Here is a 23,737-nt window from a genome sequence, read left to right on the forward strand (position 1 = left end):
TGTGGCAAGCAACCAACCCCAGCTTACGGAAATACATGAATATTTATATGATATGTGACGTCGTTCTTTCTTCAAATCTCTCCTCCCCATAACAGGCGGTTCTCATCTCATTATCTGACTCCATTACTACACCCTGCTTCGGCCTGTGGGGGTATATAACACACAAACATACAGAACACCTTGTGCCCTAGAGCATTTCATCCTTATATGGCGATGTCTTATTACAGGGCAATCTTCTACATTATTCATGGGCACAAAGGCATAATCATTTATATATTTTAATACATTAATGGTCATGACAACATTTAATTTTATAAATCCAAACACTTCTATATGTAATAATCTGGAAATTAATGATTATTAGTGAATTAATATCAAAAGCATGTATTTCTTTTGTCTGTGTGTTTTCTCTTTCGGGCGTTGTTCTTGTTTTGGCTGTCACCAGCAGCTGCAAGGTCGGTCCTTGGTTCAACCGAAACCACGACCTTGCAGCCTTTACACACACACAGACAGCCCTCATATTTTCAGCATGGGGATCAATTTTGTAAAGGCACACATAAGCTGAATTATAATAATATGATTAGTAGAATACATTTGAACAACATCAAATTCCACAATTCCCTCTCTTGACCTCTGAAAGAGGTCACACATTCTCTTCGTCCTCCTCATCCAGGTTCTGTAGGCCTAATAGGGCATACTATATGGCGGGGGTGCATCATCTTTCTTTTCTATTGCAGATATTATCAATCTGTTACACAGAGACCTGAGACAGGGGATACAACAACATCCACAAGTGACCAGTATGGCCACAAATACTCCAATGGACACCACTATAGATATTACTATTGCCCTCCACAGTCTATCACACTGCATAAATCAAAGGTTTATTACGTCGTTTAATTTTTTGTGTAATTTAATTCGATTCCCCCATATCTCTTTAAGCACTGATCTTGTGGTGTTGTTTTGGACCTTTTGTCAATTTTCAGATTACCTCCATTGCTTATGTCAAATATTATGGTGATTATAATTGCAGCTATAACCCCTAGGGCCCACAGAACCTTCCAATCTCCATATAGCTTCATCTCTGTGGAAAAAATACACTTATGCCTATTGGCTAATACTCAAAAAACAATCGTAAGTTCAAAAAGGAAAAAGAAAATTAAAATATAAAATTAATACTGTAGAATTGTATAAGAAACTTAGAAATTAAATTCAAAAGGAAACATTGAAATGTAAGATTATATAAGAAACTTAAGAAATTCGAAGGTCAATATGGTATGTAGCTACCCAGATTATAATGAATAAACAGTAATTGTGATGTTCAGGTCCCTGAACACTTCTGTCAGGATTTCCAGCACTTTATGGAAATCCAATTTATCCAGGCCACACCCCCCAGCTGTTGGTAAAATTCTCATATGTTGGTAAATCAGTACAATTTTGTTTTGTTATTAAATGAAAAATCAATCTGCCGTCGTCCTCATGGGTAACTGCACATTCACCTGTGTGTTTGTTCTGTCTTACAACCTTTTGTGGTTCTGTTGCTGGGCTGGAAAAAATGTCACCTTTTTTATTCACCTTTTTTATGCACAATTTTACAAAGTGTTTGTTGACTTTGTTGTTGGTGTTGTGTGAGTGTTACCAATGATGTTTCACTTCCTGTTTGTTCTCCCTGTATTCCAGCTGATTTACTTTCACTTTCACTTTCAACACTCTCCCTCTCTTGGACCTGAGTCCTCAGGTCCACACCGGTTTCTGTGAGAGACCTGCTGGGATAATCACATGGAACACAAAAAGAGATGGAACCATGTGTCGCCTTTGACCTGTAGCTGGACACAATGTTAGGTTTCTGCTTTTACTTCTCGGTAGCCTGGACCGTCTCGGTTCGGCCCAGCACCGTCTGAACACCTTCACTTTCACTCAATCATCATTTGTAACAGCTTAGTCGTTGTCCCAATTTCGTTGTGTGGTAGCCTGGCAGGAAAAATGTTTAATCAGAGCAGTTAGTTTGTAAAAATAAACATCATTAGTTAGTGGCAGGATTGGATCCTACACCAAGGCGTTCCGTGGGCCTGGAAACTGTCGACCTGTAAGCAATTCAAAGGATGTGAAACCAGAAATCCTGATAACAGAAGAGCGAATAGACATTAATGCAATTGGTAATTCGTCAAGCCATGTTATTTTTGTCTGTGCACAGATTTTGTCAAGTCAAGTTTTAATGTCAAAGTCATGTTCATTATTTCAGCTTTGCTCTATCATTGGGGCGATGAGCAGCCCCAAAACTATATGTCAATTCCAGTGCGTGTTTGTCAGTTTGTCAGATCTAACTTTGTCTTGGGAAACCATGGTTGGGGATATAAGTGGTTTATTAGGCAGTTGACAACAACCACTTCATTAGGTACCTTCACAGCCTGTATTATATGTCAGGCTTCGCTAGCATTTATTTATTATAGGCCGGCCTTTCCTGGTTTCAAACCCACCTATCTGCCATATGGCAGTTCCATATATACTGTACCAATCACATATGCAGAGTCACTATAAATAATCACCCTCTCTTCACCAGCGTAGCACAAGGTTTTGATAACAGCTATCATTTCAGCTGTCTGTGCTGACTGCTTACCCTCCAATTTACCACTCACTCTAGTCACAAAATCACCCTCAACCTGGTCAACCACAGCAAACCCTGCCTTTAGCGTACCATCTGATGCTCTAAAACAAAGCCATCCATAAATAACGTGATTACCGGTGGGGGAGTTGTCAGTGGTACCGCGAACAAACCATCTCTCAATTTGTTTGCTTTTTTTTTTTTAGTCAATGGTATGCAGTTATATGGCTCACCCTCAGTGATTAGATCAGTCATGTTTATACCCTCATGGACATAATTTCAGGTTTGACTGGCCAGGATTTTGGTAGACTTTCTCTATGACTCCTATTGTTATCTATTGTTTGCTGAAGTTTATAAGGCCCAAAAATGACAGCATGTCTTTCACAGTCTCTGGTCCTGGGCCAGACATAAGGCTCTGTCTCTCCATAGTTTAATTAGCCATTCATTTATTCCCCGTCCGTCCGGGGGCACATTGCAACATTGACAGGTCATAGTAATTTCTAGGTCCCTTTCTATTATTAACAAGTGTGTTGGAGGAATACAGAAATGCGTGCGAACTAGACTGGTTTGCTACCTTATTGGGTAGTTGATTTGTTAATAGTCACTTTTCAATTTTACCAGAAACCCATTATCCCCACCGTTGTTAAAATTTTTTTTTTTTTTTTTTTTTACGGTGGACTATTTAGGCTCATTATCCACTAGGGCTCTTAGTGGTGTGGTTCACCACTATTTCCATGAGAGGCCCAGCCATTTCTCTCATGGTGGGTTCCTGTGTGCCCCTTCATTCATCCGCACCACCCCATTGGCCCCATGTTGGGTGCATAGGCGCCATTAAATTTAGTTGTGGTAGGTTGTGCTGTGTCGGTGACCCCCTGCCATAGTCACCGGCTCCACGCCCGGCCCCACCTCCTCGGGGACCCCATCCCCCCGCAGGTGGTCCGTTAAGTGGGCTAGCACCTGAATTTTGAGGCTGTGACCAAATGTTAGGACAATTTCGTCCCCAGTGTCCTTCCTGTCCACACACATAACATGCATTCCTACCAAAAGCACCATAACCACCCCTATTGGGTCCACCCCTTCCCCTAGGGCCTCCTCTGTTTTGCTGATAACCTCCCCATGGGTTTCCCATATATGGTGGTCCTGTATACGGGTCTTGTGGGCCATAAGGGTATGGATTGGGATATTGATTAGGCTGTGGGGCATGCGGTGTAGCTGTGGTGGTGATTGGTTGGGCCTGCTGTGGCATTTGTTTCTTTTTTGTGTTAGCTTGCTTGGCCTGTTCTAGCTGTAGCTTTAACAGCTCATTCTTAAGCTTATCTACTTCTGCAAGGTCTTTATTTGTTTTGTCTATGGCCCTGTCTGTATGGTATACTAGGTGTCTTTCCCATGTGTCATTGTTGGCTATGGGGATATCTGGATTATTTTCCATGATTTGTTTTACACCCGGTGGGGCACCTGCCATTACTGCTGATCTAAAAACATCACGGGTAACTGGATTGTTTATACTGTTTTCCTCAACCAGCTGTTCCCATTCTGCAGCACACCTAAAGTAGTAAGCTGCCCCTGTCTCATCTGGTTTGATTTTAAACTTAATGTTTTGATATACTGTTGGTGGAGTAGGAAACTGCGCCCTCAAGGCTCTACCTATTGCGGTACTCACTGTGGTGTATGCCGTGTCATTGTCATATGTTGTTATGTCAGCGTTTTGTTCAAAATCTTTTACTTGTGCATTGGTTAAAATTTGACCCAACAGACACCTGATGTCACCCAAAGCCAGTACTGTGCCATGACATAAAGTGGTTAGTTTATTTGACCATCTGCCCCCTCCACTAGTGATGGGTGGGAGTTTACTCATTATAGCAGTGAGATCACTATGTGTCCATGGTTGATATTTTTTAGTTCCTTTGTGCACCACTCTGGGATATTGTGTACCATCTACCTCCTTTTGTTCCCTATCTCCAAAAAGCTGTGCGGTGGGTGTGGGGACTACGTTCGGCTGTACTTGTGGTGGCTTGTTTGCTATTTGGTGGGATGTTATCCACTGATTAAATTGATGTTCTCGTTCATTGTCTACTTGAGTCTGTGGTGGGTGTTCACTGGTTGGGTGGTAGTTTATACCAGACCTGGTGCCTGACCTTTCAAGAAACATCTCACCTTGCATGGTAACCTTTAAGGGTTCCTTTGAATGTATTAGGTGATGCTTTTCACGATCCTGCTCTAATACCATACTTCTTAACTGTTTCAATTCCCTCTGCATACCTGTCACCCTTCTTTGTTCTTTGCTATCTCTTAAGGGTACCGATGGTTCTGAACCATTACTACGACCACTTGGTGCTTTGGAGTGTGCACCGCGTTCCTTCTGTTCACTGGCTTCAGAGCGGTCATCAACGCCTTCCTCTTCCTCATTGTCTATGTTGAGACTAACTATAGGATCACCCTCAAAGCCCCCACATGCTCCATGTGTACCATGTGCACCACTACCGCTGGGTGGGTGTATCACTGGTGTCTTTGGTGTATATGGCTGCAAGAAATCAATGGGTTTTTCAACAACCCTAGACCTCCTGGGAGAAGACATAAACTCTCCCTGTTTAATGACAGTTTGTCTTAATTTGTACAGCTCATGTTTTATTTCTTTTAGTTCATCACTGTCCTCTACATCTACCTGACCGCTATTAATTTGAAACACAGGCTGTTGCATCGGGGCCTTGGCTGCCTCATACAGAAGAGGTGTGTGCAAAGAGGGGTAGATCGATTTCACTAGGGGTGGGGCTGAAGGAGGAGCCGTATGCGTCACACCTGAATCTGGCTGACTGTTTCCGGTTTCAGCTTCCTCTTGCTTTGCAGCTGCACCACTGTCAACTTTCCCTTTTTTCTTTGATTTTATAGCCTGCATAGCGGCAGCTACCACAGCCAACTTAGTCCACAATCGTAACTCTTTCTCTAGGCCTGTCACACTTTTTCCTTTACCAAACCATTTTTTCCCTTCTTTCTGTACAGTCTCAATTTTATGTACTACTCTGTGTTCCATAGCAAAAACAATAGGTGCAAGAGGAACCTTCTTTCTCTCCTCAGCCTCCCAACAGTTCTCTTCTCTTAATATTTTCCACCCCAATTCAATTTCCTTTTGTCTTTTTTTAACATCTTTCGGATCAGTTTGGGCCATCAGCAGTTTTACCATTTTTTGCCATTGTATGTACACTGGTGGACAATCGTACTCATCACATTTCTTTTGAAACTCTGCCATTTTGTAAAATATTCACAGATCAATAAAACCAACAATGTTATAATCAACACAATTACGTAAAGAATATTCACAAGCCTAAGATATATTACACCAATAAAAGTTTTAAAAACCGGTTCACACAATTCAACTGGTACTTAGTAGTATCTAAAATACTACGGGACTCCAACCTAAATTTACCTTTATGGGACCTTTCACCCAAAGGACCATTCAACCTGGTTGGTACTTTATACTGTCTAGTACAGTAAGGGACTCCAACCCAAATTTACCTTTATGGGACCTTTCACCCAAAGGACCATTCAACCTGGTTGGTACTTTATACTGTCTAATACAGTAAGGGACTCCAACCCAATTTTACCATTATCATTAAAACATTTAAAGTTTTTCACTCTGATCTTTTATTCAATTATTTAAGTTCAGTTTGGATCTCCACGTCAACACAATCAATTTGGTTTATATCCAATAGCAGAATTTGATAAAACAGGTTTCTGCTTACCTTATTTTAGTAGAGCGCTCTTTTTGTGTTGAAATGGAGCCCTCCCTTACTCTGGTTTCTTCAATGTGAAACCGTCCTCCCGCTCAGTCTCTCCTTTCCCTCCAAAGAACGTCGGGGTCACCAATTGTTGGACTTTAAGGGTCCATTGCATGTTCATAATTAGAGGAAAGACACGGTATTAAAAAAATAAGCTATTTATTGATCAGATATGAAAAAGTTTTACAGCGCTGGGTTGTTTCAAGGCCCCATGTGGCAAGCAACCAACCCCAGCTTACGGAAATACATGAATATTTATATGATATGTGACGTCGTTCTTTCTTAAAATCTCTCCTCCCCATAACAGGCGGTTCTCATCTCATTATCTGACTCCATTACTACACCCTGCTTCGGCCTGTGGGGGTATATAACACACAAACATACAGAACACCTTGTGCCCTAGAGCATTTCATCCTTATATGGCGATGTCTTATTACAGGGCAATCTTCTACATTATTCATGGGCACAAAGGCATAATCATTTATATATTTTAATACATTAATGGTCATGACAACATTTAATTTTATAAATCCAAACACTTCTATATGTAATAATCTGGAAATTAATGATTATTAGTGAATTAATATCAAAAGCATGTATTTCTTTTGTCTGTGTGTTTTCTCCTTCCAGCGTTGTTCTTATTTTGGCTATCACCAGCAGCTGCAAGGTCGGTCCTACGTTCAACCGAAACCACGACCTTGCAGCCTTTACACACACACAGACAGCCCTCATATTTTCAGCACAGAAATCAATTTTGTAAAGGCACACATAAGCTGAATTATAATGATATGATTAGTAGAATACATTTAAACAACATCAAATTCCACAAACAACAATAATCCAGGATCACCAGTGATCCCTGCCGCTCTCAAGGGGTTGAATTTTTGTAAGCGGTGATGAAGTTTTGTTTTGGTAAACACAGTAAACACTTAAAGCGAAAACTAGCATTAACTTGTTTAGAAAATTAAAATAGTCTGGCGAGGTGGAGCCACGGGTTGTCACAATATCCATTGTTTTGTCCATGGTTTCTTCTCTTATCTAAATCTGACTATTGGGACTTTGGCGGAAAGCTGAAGGTGATAGCTGATAGGCTGTCCCAATCAGTGGCCCCTGCACAATCTAATCACTTTTGAGAAAAGGGTTTCTGAGATGTTTCTTTTTCTTTTTCCTTTTTTTTTAGAAGTAACAGGTACTCACGGTTATGGAAAGAAATGTAGTGGAGTAAAGAGTACAATATTTGCCTCTCAAATGTACTTGAGTAAAGTCATGAGTACTCCCCAAAAATAATACTCGAGTAAAGTACAGATCCCTCAAAATTGTACTTAAGTACTGTACTCAAGTAAATGTACTCCGTTACTGTCCGGCTCTGACTCTTACAAACAATCCTAAACGTGTCTGTCACACACTGTTCCCTTGAAGCCTCTCTCCATAGAAATGCTAATTGCACGTGGGGGTTTGCAGAGGAATTTCTGGGGGGTTGTAGGAAGTCTCTCCACATTACTTACCAAAGTGTGCAGAACCTAGCAGAGCAAAATGGATATTTAGTGGCAACTAAATTCTACATTTCATTTCTTAGAACATTTCATTTTAGAACTCTGGCTGAGAGTAGAAATGTTAAGACAGATGGGTATCTAAGACAGACAATACCATTTAAAAAGATTCATTTTGTTTCTAGTTGCTGTTTAAGCTCAGATAAAAGCTATACTAAATGTGGTGATTTAGAGGAAACTCTTTAACATAGTGGATGACTTGTGCTCATGTGGTTACTAATTCAGCATGTATGTGTTTGGTTTCATTGCATGCCTTTAAGTTTTCTACAAATATACAAATATAGGTAGTGCAGGAGATTTCAGAAAGTACTGTCCACACGTCACAGTACCGAGAGCCGTTTGTAAATTCTTTATCTCCTGTTTGTTACAAATAAAGTATTTTTACAGTACAAACCTTTTCTTACATACTTGTAAATTATTTTTTGATGATATTGGATAGCCATACATTTACAGCAATTAAAAGCCTGCTATTTTTACTTCTATGACTAAAAGAAAACGGGTTTTAAAGGTTTTAATAAAAAAATAACAATTTCAATACAAGTAAAAAACAACACAATTATTTAACATTAATCTTAAACTGGGGGTCTTCTTCCTCCGCTTAGTTTTTCAGTTTACAAAGTCCATCATCTAAATAGGGATTAGACATAGCGCCAGCGCAACTTGCTTTTAAAGGGGATGAGAGATAAGACTCTCATCGGTTTATTGCAGGTTACGCCCAAAACACTCCCATTACTCATTAGGAGTATACGAACAACCCTTTTCGACGTGTGCTCGGCGCACAAACCATTTTTCCCGTTGTTAAATTAGCAAAAGTGGATTCGGACACGCCCATTTAGACCGTGCGCTTTAGACAATGCGCTTAGATCGTTAAAATAGGGCCCTTAATCTGTTATGTCTTAAGTGAATGTTTGGTTAAAGGTAGGGTAACAGATTTGATCCTGAAACATTTTTAGTTATGCTGGTTAAAAGTCTCTTTACATCCTGATAGCAATCACTGTGTTAAGTTGTTTACATGTATTTGTAGAAATGTATGTCATCTGTGAACCTGAGGACCAAAAAATGTTCAACAAATCATAGATTTGGGTCCGAACGGACGTTTCCATTTTTGTCCCTCATACGTAAGCGTAATTTGAATGCCCACCGCACAGCGAGTCCACGCAGACACCATACGTCATCGGCGCGTTCACGTGCGCTCACCTCCTGTCTGTAAACAGCGAGAACAGCAAACTTTTCTACTGAATTGACAACCTACACAGGAGGCACAAAACTAAAGACATCTTTTATAACAACAACAGCAAAACTGCCTGGATCAGCAAGAGCAAAAACCCAAATGAACATCGGTAACTTTACTGCTTTACCACGAGATAAAAACAGCTGCAGGAGGCAAAGGGTCTGAAAGAGTCGTTGCACTGTTTATTTTGGTAAGGTAGGAACGCGATATGTTTGTATTGAAATGGATTCAGATATTCTACTTTGATGAAACATTGTGTTGCTTATGAAATTTGTGTTCGTTTACGGATTAGCGTAACGATATAGTTACTACGTCTACACAACCGAACGTGTGCTTAAACTAATTCTGATGTAAACAGTTGTTTGGTTATTTTGGAAGTGTTATTCGACTTTGTACTGCAAAGTTTTCTCACTGCTGAATGAGACATGAGACGTGACCGTCTGATCTGTGTGTGTTCATGTGTTGTGAAAGAGGCGTGACTTTGGATGGCGATTTGACTTGAGGGCGGGATCGGGATTTCATTGCTAGGCGGCTACCGTTAGCATTTTTCAAAATGTATTACCCTACCTTTAACTGTTGAGGATCTGATGTGTAACATTATATTAGATTAGATCTGAAAGCTGTTTGTCTCAATGTCAATAAAACAATAAAAGTAAGTTCAACATATATTTATCCTATTGATGTTGTTTTTGACTGTGTGTTAAATCTATTATTTTTACCAGTGATTTTAAGTTAAGGATGTGCTGATTTTGCTTTTGAACCTTCAAAAATCTTTAATTTGATTTTTCTCAAAATTGACTTTGCTGACTCTGTCAACTTCAAACAGGTGTAGTGCTGTCATTTTTCGTCACATTCCAACAAGTCATATATTGTTTTATATATTTTTTTAATAGAGAATATAAATAACTCTTTTTGAAAATTTGCTCATTCTGACTAATTTTGCCAGCACGGGTCACATTTAATTATATGCACCCATTGTATGATGAGTTTGAACATTCGGGTCAAAGATTTAGGATGCCATTGTTGCTTCTTCTTCTTCGAATCCGTTGCAATTTCAGATGTCATTCTGCCAGTATCTGGCACAGGTCACGGCTGATGGGGTTGGTTCAGCCAGGTCCTGGGGAGTGCACTGGGGGGCATTTTCACACTTCAGTAGGTGGGGCATTGTCTGTACTGCTCCGCAGTTACATGTGTCGTCTGTCTGGAGGTTCCATATTTTCAAAAGTGCTTTGCACCTCCCCTGTTACACTCGTAGTCTGTTGAGGGTCTTCCAAGTTGGCCATGGGAGATCGTGCCCGCTGGCGAGTCATTCAGTCGGAGTGATTCCTCTCTCCATCCAGTCCTGGGCTCGTGTGGTTAGCTGGTTCCATTCATCTTTCCAAATGTTGGTCCTTGCTATTTTTCTGGTTGTCTGGAGAGGTGGGACTGTCAGCAGGAAACTGGCTCTTGATTTCAGGCAGTGTGGGGATGCTGTGTGTCCATGCAGGGGATGCCTGGTGTCATACTCCAGTGTTCTCCGCTCGTCTTGTGCGATGATGGATCGTCTGATGTAAGGTGGGGCAATGCCAGCTAGAGCGTAGAGACATGGTAGAGCCGTTGTTTTTATGCATCCCGTAATAATGCGTCAGGTGTCTTTGAGAGCTGTGTCAATCAGTTTGGTATGGTGGGAGCGGCTCCAGCTTGAGCATGCATATTCGGCTGTGGAGAAACACAGAGCTAGAGCAGTTGCACGGATGGTTGGTGGATCGGCACCCCATTTTGAGTTTACCAGTTTGCGCAGGATGTTATTGCGGGTGTATATCTTGGCTTTGGTGTTCTGGAGGTGGGTTTTGAAAGAGAGTGTCCTGTCGAGTGTGACTCCCAAGTACACAGAGAGTTTGTAGCCATCCCATGAGATGCTCAGTTCTTTTTTCGCATCTCGGTTTTTTAAATGGAAGCTGGATAGTTGGGTTTTTGATGGATTTGGTTTCAGATGGTTGTAGTAGGTTGTCATCTCTCAGAGGACACTTTCCAGAAAACCTCAATCTTCTGGAAGTTCTCCTGTTGGGTGGTCCGCATAGATAAAGCGACCGTATTGTGAGTGAAGTGGTTGGTCATTAGTATAGATATTAAAGAGGAGGGGGACCAGCACACTGCCTTGTGGTAGGTCGTTCTTTTGGGCTTTCCATTTGCTCTTCTTGTCATTTAATTGGATAAAGAATCGTCTGTTGTTGGGGAGGCATTTGATGATTTTGCACAGGTCGAGGTCACCAGTCATGTCAAAAAGTTTCCTAATCATGGTGCGGTGCTGGACAGTATTGTAGGCAGCAGTAAGATCTATGAAAGCTGCTCAGTGATGAGTTTACACTCAAAGCCATCCTCGATATGTTGGGTGAGGTTCAATAGCTGCCCAGCGCAAGAGCGACCAGGATGGAAACCAGCTTGATCTTCAGTAAGCTTAGAGTCTATAGCTGGCATAAGGTAAAAGCCTCTCATAGAGCTTGTAAGTAATGCAAAGGAGTGAAATTGGTCTGTAGCTCTTTGAGGATGATGGATCCTTTCCAGGTTTAAGAACTGTGACTATCTTGGCCTTTCTCCATGCAGATGGAATTATTTTTTCTGCCATGCATGAGTTCAGCATTTCTAGGAGCCAGGTCTTTGCTTTAGGTCCCAGGTGCTGTATCATTTCTGTCAGTACATCGTCGATTCCTGCTGCTTTCCCAGGTTTCAGCGCGTTCATTGCAGCTTCCAGTTCTTGTGGGTCAAAAGGCTTGGTAAGTTCTTCAATGTTGCTTAAAATTAGGAAAATCCTTTGTACCACAATAGTGAAATATTTAAATGATGAATTCTTTTAAAAACTTGTTTTTGTTGTTATATTGTATTGTTTTGTAAGTGTAAAAAACCGCATGCTTGAAAGAATTTCCCAAAGGGGATAAAAAGGTACTACTACTAAAGGTACTAATAACTGCATTAATTTTAACTTTTAAGCTTTTTCAAGACAGGACACATTTAAGCAGGTGGGGGATAAACCCAGAACTCCCATAGGCTTTATGCCCAGCTGCACTACTTCCTACTTGACTACTTGACCTTAGACTTTAGACCAGGTTTTTGTTGGTCAATGGCGTAGTCTATTTTAGTTGCCTCAAAATAGCAACGCGCCAACAATGCGCCTGAACACACCTCTTTTTCAGACCAGAACGCCCATGGGCGCAAAAGGGGGCGCAAATGCATTTGCTATTTAAACAACGCGGCGCTAAACGTGAAAATTTGGGTGGAAACTAGCGAAAGACACTTGCGTCGCGCATTGCGCTGCATTGCGCCGGGTGTAAGATAGAGCCCTTAGTTAGTGCAAAGTCTTGATTTGTACCGGCTGTCATTGCTGAGCTGTTTGCCTGCCTGCTTATCTATCTGTATTTATTAATCTTGATCTGTTTTACCTGGTTTATGAGTACTGTATGTTTGTTGCCTGCCCTGACCCTTTTGCCTGTTTCATGTCTACGAGATTTGCCTGCCTTACATTGCTGTGTTTGCTGTTGTTTGACCTTGCCTGTTGGAGAGTGTTTAATAAAAACCTGCAGGTGGATCCTCAGTCTCAAAGTGCTTTGTTACACAAGCAGTATACAATAAGTAACCTACTATTTTACTAAGATTACACTAACAGAACACTTGCATGTACACTTTCAGTATATGACTAGTAAACTACTAGTTAACTGAAAGTATATTAAAAGAACACTTGGAAGTATACCTGCAGCACACAATAAGTAACCTACTAGTTTACTAAGAGTACACTAACAGAACATTTGCATGTACACTTTCAGTATATGACTAGTAAACTACTAGTTAACTGAAAGTATATTAAAAGAACACTTGGAAGTATACCTGCAGCACACAATAAGTAACCTACTAGTTTACTAAGAGTACACTAACAGAACATTTGCATGCACACTTGAAGTATAAGTCTAGAAAACTACTAGTATACTCATGAGTTCACTTGCAGTACAAATGAAGAACTAATTGTGCACTAGTTGTACACTTAAAGTTGACTACTCTTACACTTATAGTACACTTAGAAGTATACTTCTATATACTAAAAGTGGGCCAATTTAGTCCCAAGCGGTATTCAAGCAGTACACTTACAAGTATACTACTAGAACATAAATGTTAGTACACTTACTGCATAAAGTATACTTAAAACTATACTCCAACATTACTTAAGTATACTTAATAAAATGAACTTGAAGTATACCTCTTTTTCGTAAGGGAAGCTTAAGGGTGTTGCAGAAAAAACCCTTAAGTTTTTTCTGTTGCGTCTCCATGGCAACAATAGTATTTTATAACGACAAACCTGGGTCGCTGTCGTGAAACACTTAACGATTACTCTTACCTAAGAAAACTGTTTAAGGGATTATACTGTATGCAACACCCTTAAATTATTCTCTTAGTTAAGGGGAATTTACCCCTTAAGTGTCATGCTTAAGGGAAAAACTTAAGGTGCTTTATGCAACCGGGCCCAAGCCTTTCGCAGATGTTTTGAGCAAGGAATGTTTAAATATTTCATATGTAAATGCCATGTTTTTGAAAATGGCAGTACAATAACATTCGGGAAGTAAACAGTGTCGTCAATTTATTTTTATAGTTTTGCAGTGTGTTTTTATTTAATTAGATTAATGCAGAGTTGTTTAAAGCTTTGGCTGTACGTAAATGGTGCTGCATCTAATTTGTCATGGAATGTTAACGTTTATAATGTTGTTACAGTAACATTTAACTTAAATTATCCCAAAGTTCTTGAAAAAGCTTTGCAAGCCTTGTAAAAGGTCCATACATTTTCAGTCAATTTGACAGTTTTGTAATGTCACAGAATTTACATTAATTGTCCAAAGTAGTTGAAAAAGCTTTGAAAGCCGCATGTGCCAGCTCTCTGAATGGAGAGCATCCTATTTTGTCAGTTGGCTTTACAGTTGTGTAATACTGTTGTTTAATTATATTTATCAGGAGGCTTGAAAAAACTGCCTGAATGGTGCTTCGTGCATTTCAGTTGTCAGTAACTGTAAAAAATTGTAATGTTGTTACAAGGTTACATGGTAATATCCAGAGTCCTTGAAAAACTTTGCAAGCTTTTCAAGTTGATGAGCACATCTCATTTGTCGGTATATCCTTTACGGTATCTCTAGTTTAAGTGCAATAAACATGGCTTGAAGAACTGGTGTCTGAGATTCTTTTATGAATAAAATGAACGCTATATAGAGTTTATTACAAAAAGCATATTTTTGTGTGTGATGTAACTTGAAAAAGAAATTGTTATGTTAAAGTTACTAAAAGTAATTGTATGGAACCACTGTCCACAATGCAAATGAGTTGTAAGAATAAACTACTCTTGAGTTGGACAAGCAAAAAATATTTGATTAGTTTTTACAAACACATGTTCAGAAAACGTAACAATTTTAAGTTACTGAAAAGTAATCAAGATGATTTTGTTGAACATTACCACTTCACATTAGTTATTCATTATTCAATTGTGTTGCTGCAACAAAATATTTTGGCATTGACTGAAAACAATTCTGAAATGATAATAAAAACTAACTGGGTTGTGTGTAACCACTGTCCATAATAAAATTGTGTCTGCCATTATTGGACAAACTGATTAATTCAGGTGTGTCGGATTATTGTTGCTGTGACTACTGAGGTCAGGCACACCTGGATTAATCAGTTTGTCCAATAATGGCAGACAGGAAACAAGGAGCTGGCTGAAGTTCAGGAAGAAGTGCAGCTGGGCATAAAGCCTATTCACACTGTTGTCTGCCACTGCCAAATGACCCATTCCTGTTCCTTTCAATGTGTCTTTCACAAATCTGCAGGTTTGAGACACCATCCTTATTTTTTATTTCTTTTACCTTTGTTTCCTTTAGCCATTTTCCTGTGTTTTCTAGCATTAGTCCTGCTAATCCACAGAGCTTTTGACTTCTCATTTTTAACACGTACATTTAAACTTGTGTGAAAATAGTAAAAAATAGTGAGTTTCTTCAAGATAAAATACATTAGGTCCCCATGTTAAATAGTGAAGTGTGACATCTGTTTAATTGCATTAACATTTCTTGCCATCAGAAAAGATTTCAGGGGTTTAAACTTAAACTATTATGTTTATTTAATGCATTGAAATGTTTTAGTTGGTTCAGTTATATTGTCTTTTACTAAATTACTTTATAACATAACATTTTAGTGCAATAATCCTTGTACAACTTTTAGTTTTAAACTTCAAAATCTTTTATGAATAACTTTTTTGATGGTAAGAACTGTTGTTTTAGTGTCATTGTAAATTTTGTCAGTACATTCACAGTTATTCAGAATTTAATCAAAGCAGATAAACACATGTCACACTTCACCATCAAACTGGGGACCAAAGACATTTTTTTAAGTCACTAACATGATCATGCCTACATTTGGTGCTTAAACTGCTCATTTCTAAGATACACATTTTAACTTCTGTCCAAATAGTATAAAATAGTGAGTTTCTTCAAGATAAAATACATTAGGTCCCCTGTTAAATAGTGAAGTGTGAAGTGTGTGTTTCCTAAAAGTCAAAACAGATAAACACATGTCACACTTCACCATCAAACTGGGGACCAAAGACATTTTGTGAAGTCACTAACATGATCATGCCTACATTTGGTGCTTAAACTGCTCATTTCTAAGATACACATTTTCCGGCGGTTTCCCGGACCAGAATTAGCTTAATCCAGGACTACGCCTTAGTTTAATTAGGAAATATAACTAGTTTTAACAAACATGCCTTACTAAAAACATTGCCTGTGTGCATTTTGAGGTAAAACAAAGGGCACTGATGTATTTCAATATTTGTCAGAGAAAGTATTTTTTAGTTTGGACAGCTCTTACATTTATTTTAGTCTAGGACTAGTCTAATCCATGTCCGGGAAACCGCCCCTTTAACTTCTGTCCAAATAGTATAAAATAGTGAGTTTCTTCAAGATAAAATACATTAGGTCCCCTGTTAAATAGTGAAGTGTGACATCTGTTTAATTGCAATTACATTTCTTGCCATGAGAAAAGATTTCAGGGGTTTAAACTTAAACTATTATGTTTATTTAATGCATTGAAATGTTTTAGTTGGTTCAGTTATATTGTCTTTTACTAAATGACTTTATAACATTACATAACATTTTAGTGCAATAATCCTTGTACAACTTTTAGTTTTAAACTTCAAAATCTTTTATGAAGAATTTTTTTGATGGTAAGAACTGTTGTTTTAGTGTCATTGTAAATTTTGTCAGTACATTTACAGTTATTCAGAATTTAAAATATTTCCTAAAAGTCAAAGCAGATAAACACATGTCACACTTCACCATCAAACTGGGGACCAAAGACATTTTGTGAAGTCACTAACATGATCATGCCTAAATTTGGTGCTTAAACTGCTCATTTCTAAGATACACATTTTAACTTCTGTCCAAATAGTATACAATAGTGAGTTTCTTCAAGATAAAATACATTAGGTCCCCTGTTAAATAGTGAAGTGTGAAGTGTGTGTTTCCTAAAAGTCAAAGCAGATAAACACATGTCACACTTCACCATCAAACTGGGGACCAAAGACATTTTGTGAAGTCACTAACATGATCATGCCTAAATTTGGTGCTTAAACTGCTCATTTCTAAGATACACATTTTACACATTTTAACTTCTGTCCAAATAGTATAAAATAGTGAGTTTCTTCAAGATAAAATACATTAGGTCCCCTGTTAAATAGTGAAGTGTGAAGTGTGTGTTTCCTTAAAGTCAAAACAGATAAACACATGTCACACTTCACCATCAAACTGGGGACCAAAGACATTTTGTGAAGTCACTAACATGATCATGCCTAAATTTGGTGCTTAAACTGCTCATTTCTAAGATACACATTTTAACTTCTGTCCAAATAGTATACAATAGTGAGTTTCTTCAAGATAAAATACATTAGGTCCCCTGTTAAATAGTGAAGTGTAAAGTGTGTGTTTCCTAAAAGTCAAAGCAGATAAACCCATGTCACACTTCACCATCAAATAGGGGACCAAAGACATTTTGTGAAGTCACTAACATGATCATGCCTAAATTTGGTGCTTAAACTGCTCATTTCTAAGATACACATTTTAACTTCTGTCCAAATAGTATACAATAGTGAGTTTCTTCAAGATAAAATACATTAGGTCCCCTGTTAAATAGTGAAGTGTGAAGTGTGTGTTTCCTAAAAGTCAAAGCAGATAAACACATGTCACACTTCACCATCAAACTGGGGACCAAAGACATTTTGTGAAGTCACTAACATGATCATGCCTAAATTTGGTGCTTAAACTGCTCATTTCTAAGATACACATTTTACACATTTTAACTTCTGTCCAAATAGTATAAAATAGTGAGTTTCTTCAAGATAAAATACATTAGGTCCCCTGTTAAATAGTGAAGTGTGAAGTGTGTGTTTCCTTAAAGTCAAAACAGATAAACACATGTCACACTTCACCATCAAACTGGGGACCAAAGACATTTTGTGAAGTCACTAACATGATCATGCCTAAATTTGGTGCTTAAACTGCTCATTTCTAAGATACACATTTTACACATTTTAACTTCTGTCCAAATAGTATAAAATAGTGAGTTTCTTCAAGATAAAATACATTAGGTCCCCTGTTAAATAGTGAAGTGTGAAGTGTGTGTTTCCTTAAAGTCAAAACAGATAAACACATGTCACACTTCACCATCAAACTGGGGACCAAAGACATTTTGTAAAGTCACTAACATGATCATGCCTAAATTTGGTGCTTAAACTGCTCATTTCTAAGACACATTTTACACATTTTAACTTCTGTCCAAATAGTATAAAATAGTGAGTTTCTTCAAGATAATAATACATTAGGTCCCCTGTTAAATAGTGAAGTGTAAAGTGTGTGTTTCCTAAAAGTCAAAGCAGATAAACACATGTCACACTTCACCATCAAATAGGGGACCAAAGACATTTTGTGAAATCACTAACATGATCATGCCTATTGCTGCTTAAAAGGCACATGCGTGGGTCGATCTGGTTTTGAGACATGTGCTTTCAGCTAAAGTCTTTCTAATCTTTCTTAGTTTTGTGTGAGCGGAGGTGTTTGTGTATGTTTAATGACAAGCAGGATTCTATTCTCACCCTCTGCATTTCAGTTTTAGAACCTTTTTCATTTTTAACATCTTCATCCATCTTTTTAGTTGTGTTTCTTGGGCTTTAGCTGATCAGTTGTTCTTCCTATCCTTCTTTTGATTTGTCTAAATAGCTACTACTTCACCTTTGCTCTAATATAAGAACAAATCCACTAAGACAAAAAACTAAAACAGTATAAACCTAATATTAAAACTTATTGACTGCCATCTTTACCTGCTCAACTGTTCTTCCTCTCCCTCTTCTGTCTGCTCAGCCCTCTTGCTATATTCACCTTAAATCTGATGTAAGAACAGTTTCAAAGCTTATATATGTCATAAGCTTATAAAAATATTAAATTTGAAAACTAAACCGGCCAAAAGGTGGTAGCTAAACTTAATTAGTCACTTACATTGTATAAAAATATATGTCACAAATCACTATTAAGTTTAATAACATAATACAACATAATCAAAAGGCTCATATTAATAGTTAATGTTAGCTGAATATAGCAGGGAATGTTGTTCACTACGTTAGTTCTTGTGTGCAAAAGAAACAGTATTCACCTGCACAGTTACAAAACATACAGTCTGTTTTTATTAGGAAGAAATTCCTTGGGCAAAATTGCAATTTGAAAATTCCCTTTCTCCCTCTAAGTTTTAAGCAAAATTGTAACTCTCCAATCTCTCCCTCTTAAGTTTGGACAGCGCCTCCACCCCTGTGCTGACATATGTCAACATTAAGGTTACATTATGATAAAATAGTTTTCTGGATAGGTATTATCCTAGTCCCAGAATAAAATGCATGTTTGAGCTGCCTTAATTTAAAAACATCTTGCACTGACATATCTTAACAAATATCAGTGCCATTGTTTTGTTTTAGGATGCACACTTAAATGTCTTAATATAACTAAGCCCTAGTCCTGGATTAATCTAAACCCTGTCTGGGAAACTGCTCCAAACTTTTTACACATAGGGGTGGTTTCCCGGACAGGAATTAGCTTAAGCCTGGACAAGACCTTAGTTTAATTAGGAAATATAACTAGTTTTAACAAATATGCCTTACTAAAAACTTGTGTGCATTTTGGGGCAAAACAAAGGGCACTGGTTTATTTAAATATATGTCAGTGCAAGTTGTTTTAATTTGGACAGCTCTTACATTTATTTTAGTTTAGGACTAGTGTAATCCCCATAGAGATCCATTGCAGGGTATGGAGGTCCCCTGTTGGATAGGCAGACATCAGTCAGGGTTGCAGGTCCCCACTTGGCATATTTAAAAAAAAAAAAAAATTGACATTTGAAGTTATATTATGAAAATAGGCATTAAAATAAAATTTTCTATGTAGTTTTTGTGTGTAAAAAATGATCAGAAACACTAGTCCCCTCTTGGTCAGTGTTCAGTGATAGTCCCCTTTTTGTAATGTAGGTAAGTATGTGTGTGTGTGTGTGTGTGTGTGTGTGTGTGTGTGTGTGTGTGTGTGTGTGTGTGTGTGTGTGTGTGTGGGAAAACACTACTAACCTTTCGTTAAGTCATGATTCTCGATCAACGGTCTTCTCTGTCAGTAACATCTGTTGACTGTTAACTTTTACGTGAAAAGACCACGGAGGAACCCAGGTGGAAAACATTGTCAACTTTTAACTCCTTCACTCAGTGTCATGTAAGAGAGGCACTGTCAAGGTTCCGCACGCAGCAGTGAGAAAGTGTGCACGCGAGAGAGAGGTGCTACTGAGCACTTGCAAATTCGAACAAAGCCGTTTTAAATAGTAAAATAAAATATAAATGTAATCATGGAAAATCTATTTGATTTGTGTTGATTTGTGCCAGTGTTGAGTCTGTGGTGGGGGGCCCTCCTTCTTCGCGAGAGTCTCAAATCAAACAGTGAATGACAACTGGTCCAATGGTGCGGTGGGTGTGATGGTGTCTCTTTCCTCCTGTTTTATAAACACACAACTACTGTGCTCGTGCTCTCTCAAATCAAACAGTAATTGACAGCTCTCTGTTCCAATGGTCCAGTGAGCATTTTCAGGTTGACAGTAAATCTAGCTAGCCCAATGAGATTGGAGGGGGGGCACCGGGGGGGGCAATCATATTCCGGGGGGAGGGGCGGTGCCCCCCCTGCCCCCCTCTAGACACACCCCTGCAGTATACAATACATATCAAGTGACCAATAATAATTACTTTCAGAATACATAAAGTGCTAGCCTAGAAATCTAGACGCACCCTAGCGGCCGCAAAATATATTTGCTGCCAGGGTTTAGTCTAGGCACTCACAATACACTTAACAGCTCCAAAAACCAAAATTTGGTCAGGCCAATCACATCGTGTGTAGCGTCTGTGGGGCGGGCTTAACATGATGACGACAGAGCTGCCTGCGACGGTTCCTACTTGAAAACAAAGAATGGCTGCTGCTGCTGGCGAACAGCTTCTTTTGAAGCGGCTTTGGCCGCGACTCTGGAGGACTTAGGTCATAGCGCTATCCTATTGCGTGCAGAGGCATTTTGAGGGACAACCTTATATCCCGCCCCTTGCATTGAGCCGTTTGTGTGAAGAGTTGCCAGACCTTACATCTTGATGTAGGTCTGGCTAACCAGGCTAATAAAGTGCAACTTAGGTTGATATTAGTTCTATACTGTGCATACACATGGTAAATGTATTTGTTGCATAGTTTTACCACAAGTTCAAATGATGGCTATCAGTACTATAATGACAACCTACAATGTCAATTTGCTAATGTATGAGCAGATTGCTTATCTTATTATTTAACCAAGTGGAAAGGTCTCTTTATTCTAAAAACCTATGCCTTTATAAACTTCATCATCAATTATGTCGTTTGTAATGGACTGTGGTACACAAACAGTGACAATGTTACACACACATTACATTGTTCATGTTATCTGTCTGTGATCAAGATCATACTTACATTAGATTTGATTGTTTTTGAGAACAAAATGTAGGATAAATAAACCAATGTCAAACAGCAGTATGTAACTGTGTAATATAGCACTTTATTTCTTGATGGTGTTTTTCAGCTATGAGAAGAGGTCCTGTAAAATCAACTCCAGTGATAAGAACATTTCCCCAGCATTGGTGCTTCTGACTGCGTAGGCAACTGTCCATCGGGGCAAGACCACCTTCTCTGACTTCTCCAGGCGGTGTTACTGTCATACATTTTTCTGTTTTTACACTATACAGCTGTCCCTCTTATGTAGATAACAATAACCAAAAGTGGTGATAGAATAGTTATGGAAATGTAAAAAAATGTTATACATGTATAAATAAATAAATATATCTAATGTATATGAAAATAAATACATCACATGCCTCTATGGTTTACCCTTTATTTTTTGGCCATCAATACAATGGAACTGCAGTTGCAACAATTATAATTAACATAAAAAATTTGAAATTTAAAGAAACAAAAATATAATAGAAATAAATGCAAAGTAAACTATGTACATGTGTTTGATGCTTTGACAATGCAAAGATAGGTTTGTGAATACTTTTGTGGTATTGTCACGGAAATACAGTATTAAATAGTATGCATGGGAGGATTATACCATATGGGCAATTAGGCGAGTAACGGGGTCGAAAATAACAAAGTGCAACTTATGTTCAAAGTGAAATTATACTAGAGTCGTTCTAAACTTGTACAAAATATCACCTCCTACTGATAGACCAAACTTGTGAGTTATTGACCGGAGCAAATATATATCTCGTTAAAACATTATTTATTTAAAATTACTTGTTTTTAAATGGTAGGCTACTTTCGCCCCACTCTCCTTTACTTTGACATTCTATTTCACTGACAGTAGCACAAGAATAAAAATGTTTTTGATTATGATCAATTCAATTACATTTTATTTATATAGCACTTTTCACAGTTTGTGATTGTTTCAAAGCTGCTTTACATTAATAGAAGCAGTGGAAAGCACAGAAAATCGACAGATAGCACAAGATAATACACGATAGCACAAGCAGCTAAATCTGCTGAGGCTATGAATCAACATTATAAGCGTGCGTATTACTAATGTAACGTAAAGAAGAGGGTGCTAAATTACAGTTTGTCTCAATTGCTAAAACACTAAAACCCATTGGCTGAACAAAGTTCTCAGTTGCCTGAACTCATTTATCTAATTGTGCAGTCTGTTGTCAATACCTTAAACCATTTCACATCATAAAACACAATTTGCAGATCTCAATGAGACTTTTTAGCAAAACTCCAAACACATACTCATTCTCAAAACACAACCTGCACTCAAATGCACATGTCATGCATATTGCTAAACACAAGCGCCAACAATCAAATACAAATGTCATCACACATGTCATTGATTAAACACAACCACTCAAAATGGATTTAACCTGTTTCAAATGATGTGACACAACCAATATAAGCCAGTTCACTGTTGTATACAGAAGTACAGTGCATTTTAGGCTGTATTCTGTACAATGAACAAATTGTATGAACCTGAACTTTCCTTTTGTTAACAGTACTGACTGTACTGTTTTACAGTATCACAGAAACAAAGGACAAGTTTGTGAAATGCAGGGTATAGTACTGTAAAACTAGGGGTGAAAAGTCTGAGTTCATCTCTCAAAAGTAAATTTCCATCAAAATGGCAGTCTGTGTGTCATTGTTCATGAACAAGACAATCAAAATGTTGCCATGTTGTCAATATACACAATTATATCTGTCAGTATTTTTTTATGTAAACTGTGGATTAATTTACATGTTCACCTTTTTTCTGTAAACAAATAAATTGTGATTTTGAAAAAAAATTACAGTGAAAATAAAACATTTCAAAAAATGACTCCACATTTCAGGATTCACTTGACAGGAATTTATCAATTCACATTTACAAAAAAAAAAAAAACATAGAAAACATGCTTCATGCTTACAGTAACAGATTATGACACATATGGTCAACAATTTCATGCTGTGCACGATGAACTAATTCCTAAATATTTTGAGGTGTAAGACCATTCAACAGAAACCAGTATAATGTATTTTCATGAAAATTAAAATGAAAATGCAAACAGCAGACATTTGTACATAATCATCTGCTTGATTGTATCAAAGCATTTGCAATTTGTCCAAAACAATGAGAGTTACACTGTAAATATGTAAACATTTACTCCCTGAGAACTATATGTTTTGAACCATGTGTTTTCTATTTTTTGGTGTAGTGTTTACTCACTGTTTGATAGTGTATATAATTTTGATCACTTTGTTTATGAATTGAGAACAGTGTTTAATTTTGCACACAGGTAAAACTGTTTTGGGGCGAAAGTTTCATTTTGCAAGAGAAGTCAGAGGTTTTGCAAATAGTGCTTGAAGATAAGGTTTTGTGTTTAATGTTTTCAGAAAAAGGAGCAAAGTTTCAGAAATTGTGTTTTAGCAATTGAGAAAAACTGTAAGCCCAAGAAGGCTGCCTCCCTGAGTTG

General features: G+C 38.1%; 1 protein-coding gene across 1 annotated transcript; it reads right to left on the bottom strand.

Moving 5' to 3' along the window:
- Nucleotides 1–711: 711 nt before the first annotated feature.
- LOC129434836 (uncharacterized) lies at nucleotides 712–4,670 on the bottom strand. Its single transcript, XM_073855464.1, has 2 exons — nucleotides 1,857–4,670; nucleotides 712–1,766 (listed from the first exon to the last, which is right to left on the bottom strand). Exon 1 carries the CDS (start codon nucleotides 4,455–4,457, stop codon nucleotides 3,384–3,386), a length of 1,074 nt encoding a protein of 357 aa, XP_073711565.1. The 5' UTR covers nucleotides 4,458–4,670; the 3' UTR covers nucleotides 712–1,766; nucleotides 1,857–3,383.
- Between the last annotated feature and the right edge of the window lie 19,067 nt (nucleotides 4,671–23,737).

Source organism: Misgurnus anguillicaudatus, chromosome 18, assembly GCF_027580225.2.
Source record: "Misgurnus anguillicaudatus chromosome 18, ASM2758022v2, whole genome shotgun sequence".
Classification (NCBI taxonomy): Eukaryota; Metazoa; Chordata; class Actinopteri; order Cypriniformes; family Cobitidae; genus Misgurnus; species Misgurnus anguillicaudatus.

Coding starts and splice junctions, on each gene's coding strand:
- LOC129434836 (XM_073855464.1), bottom strand. CDS start 4,457: ATGAGTAAACTCCCACCCATCACTAGTGGAGGGGGCAGATGGTCAAAT.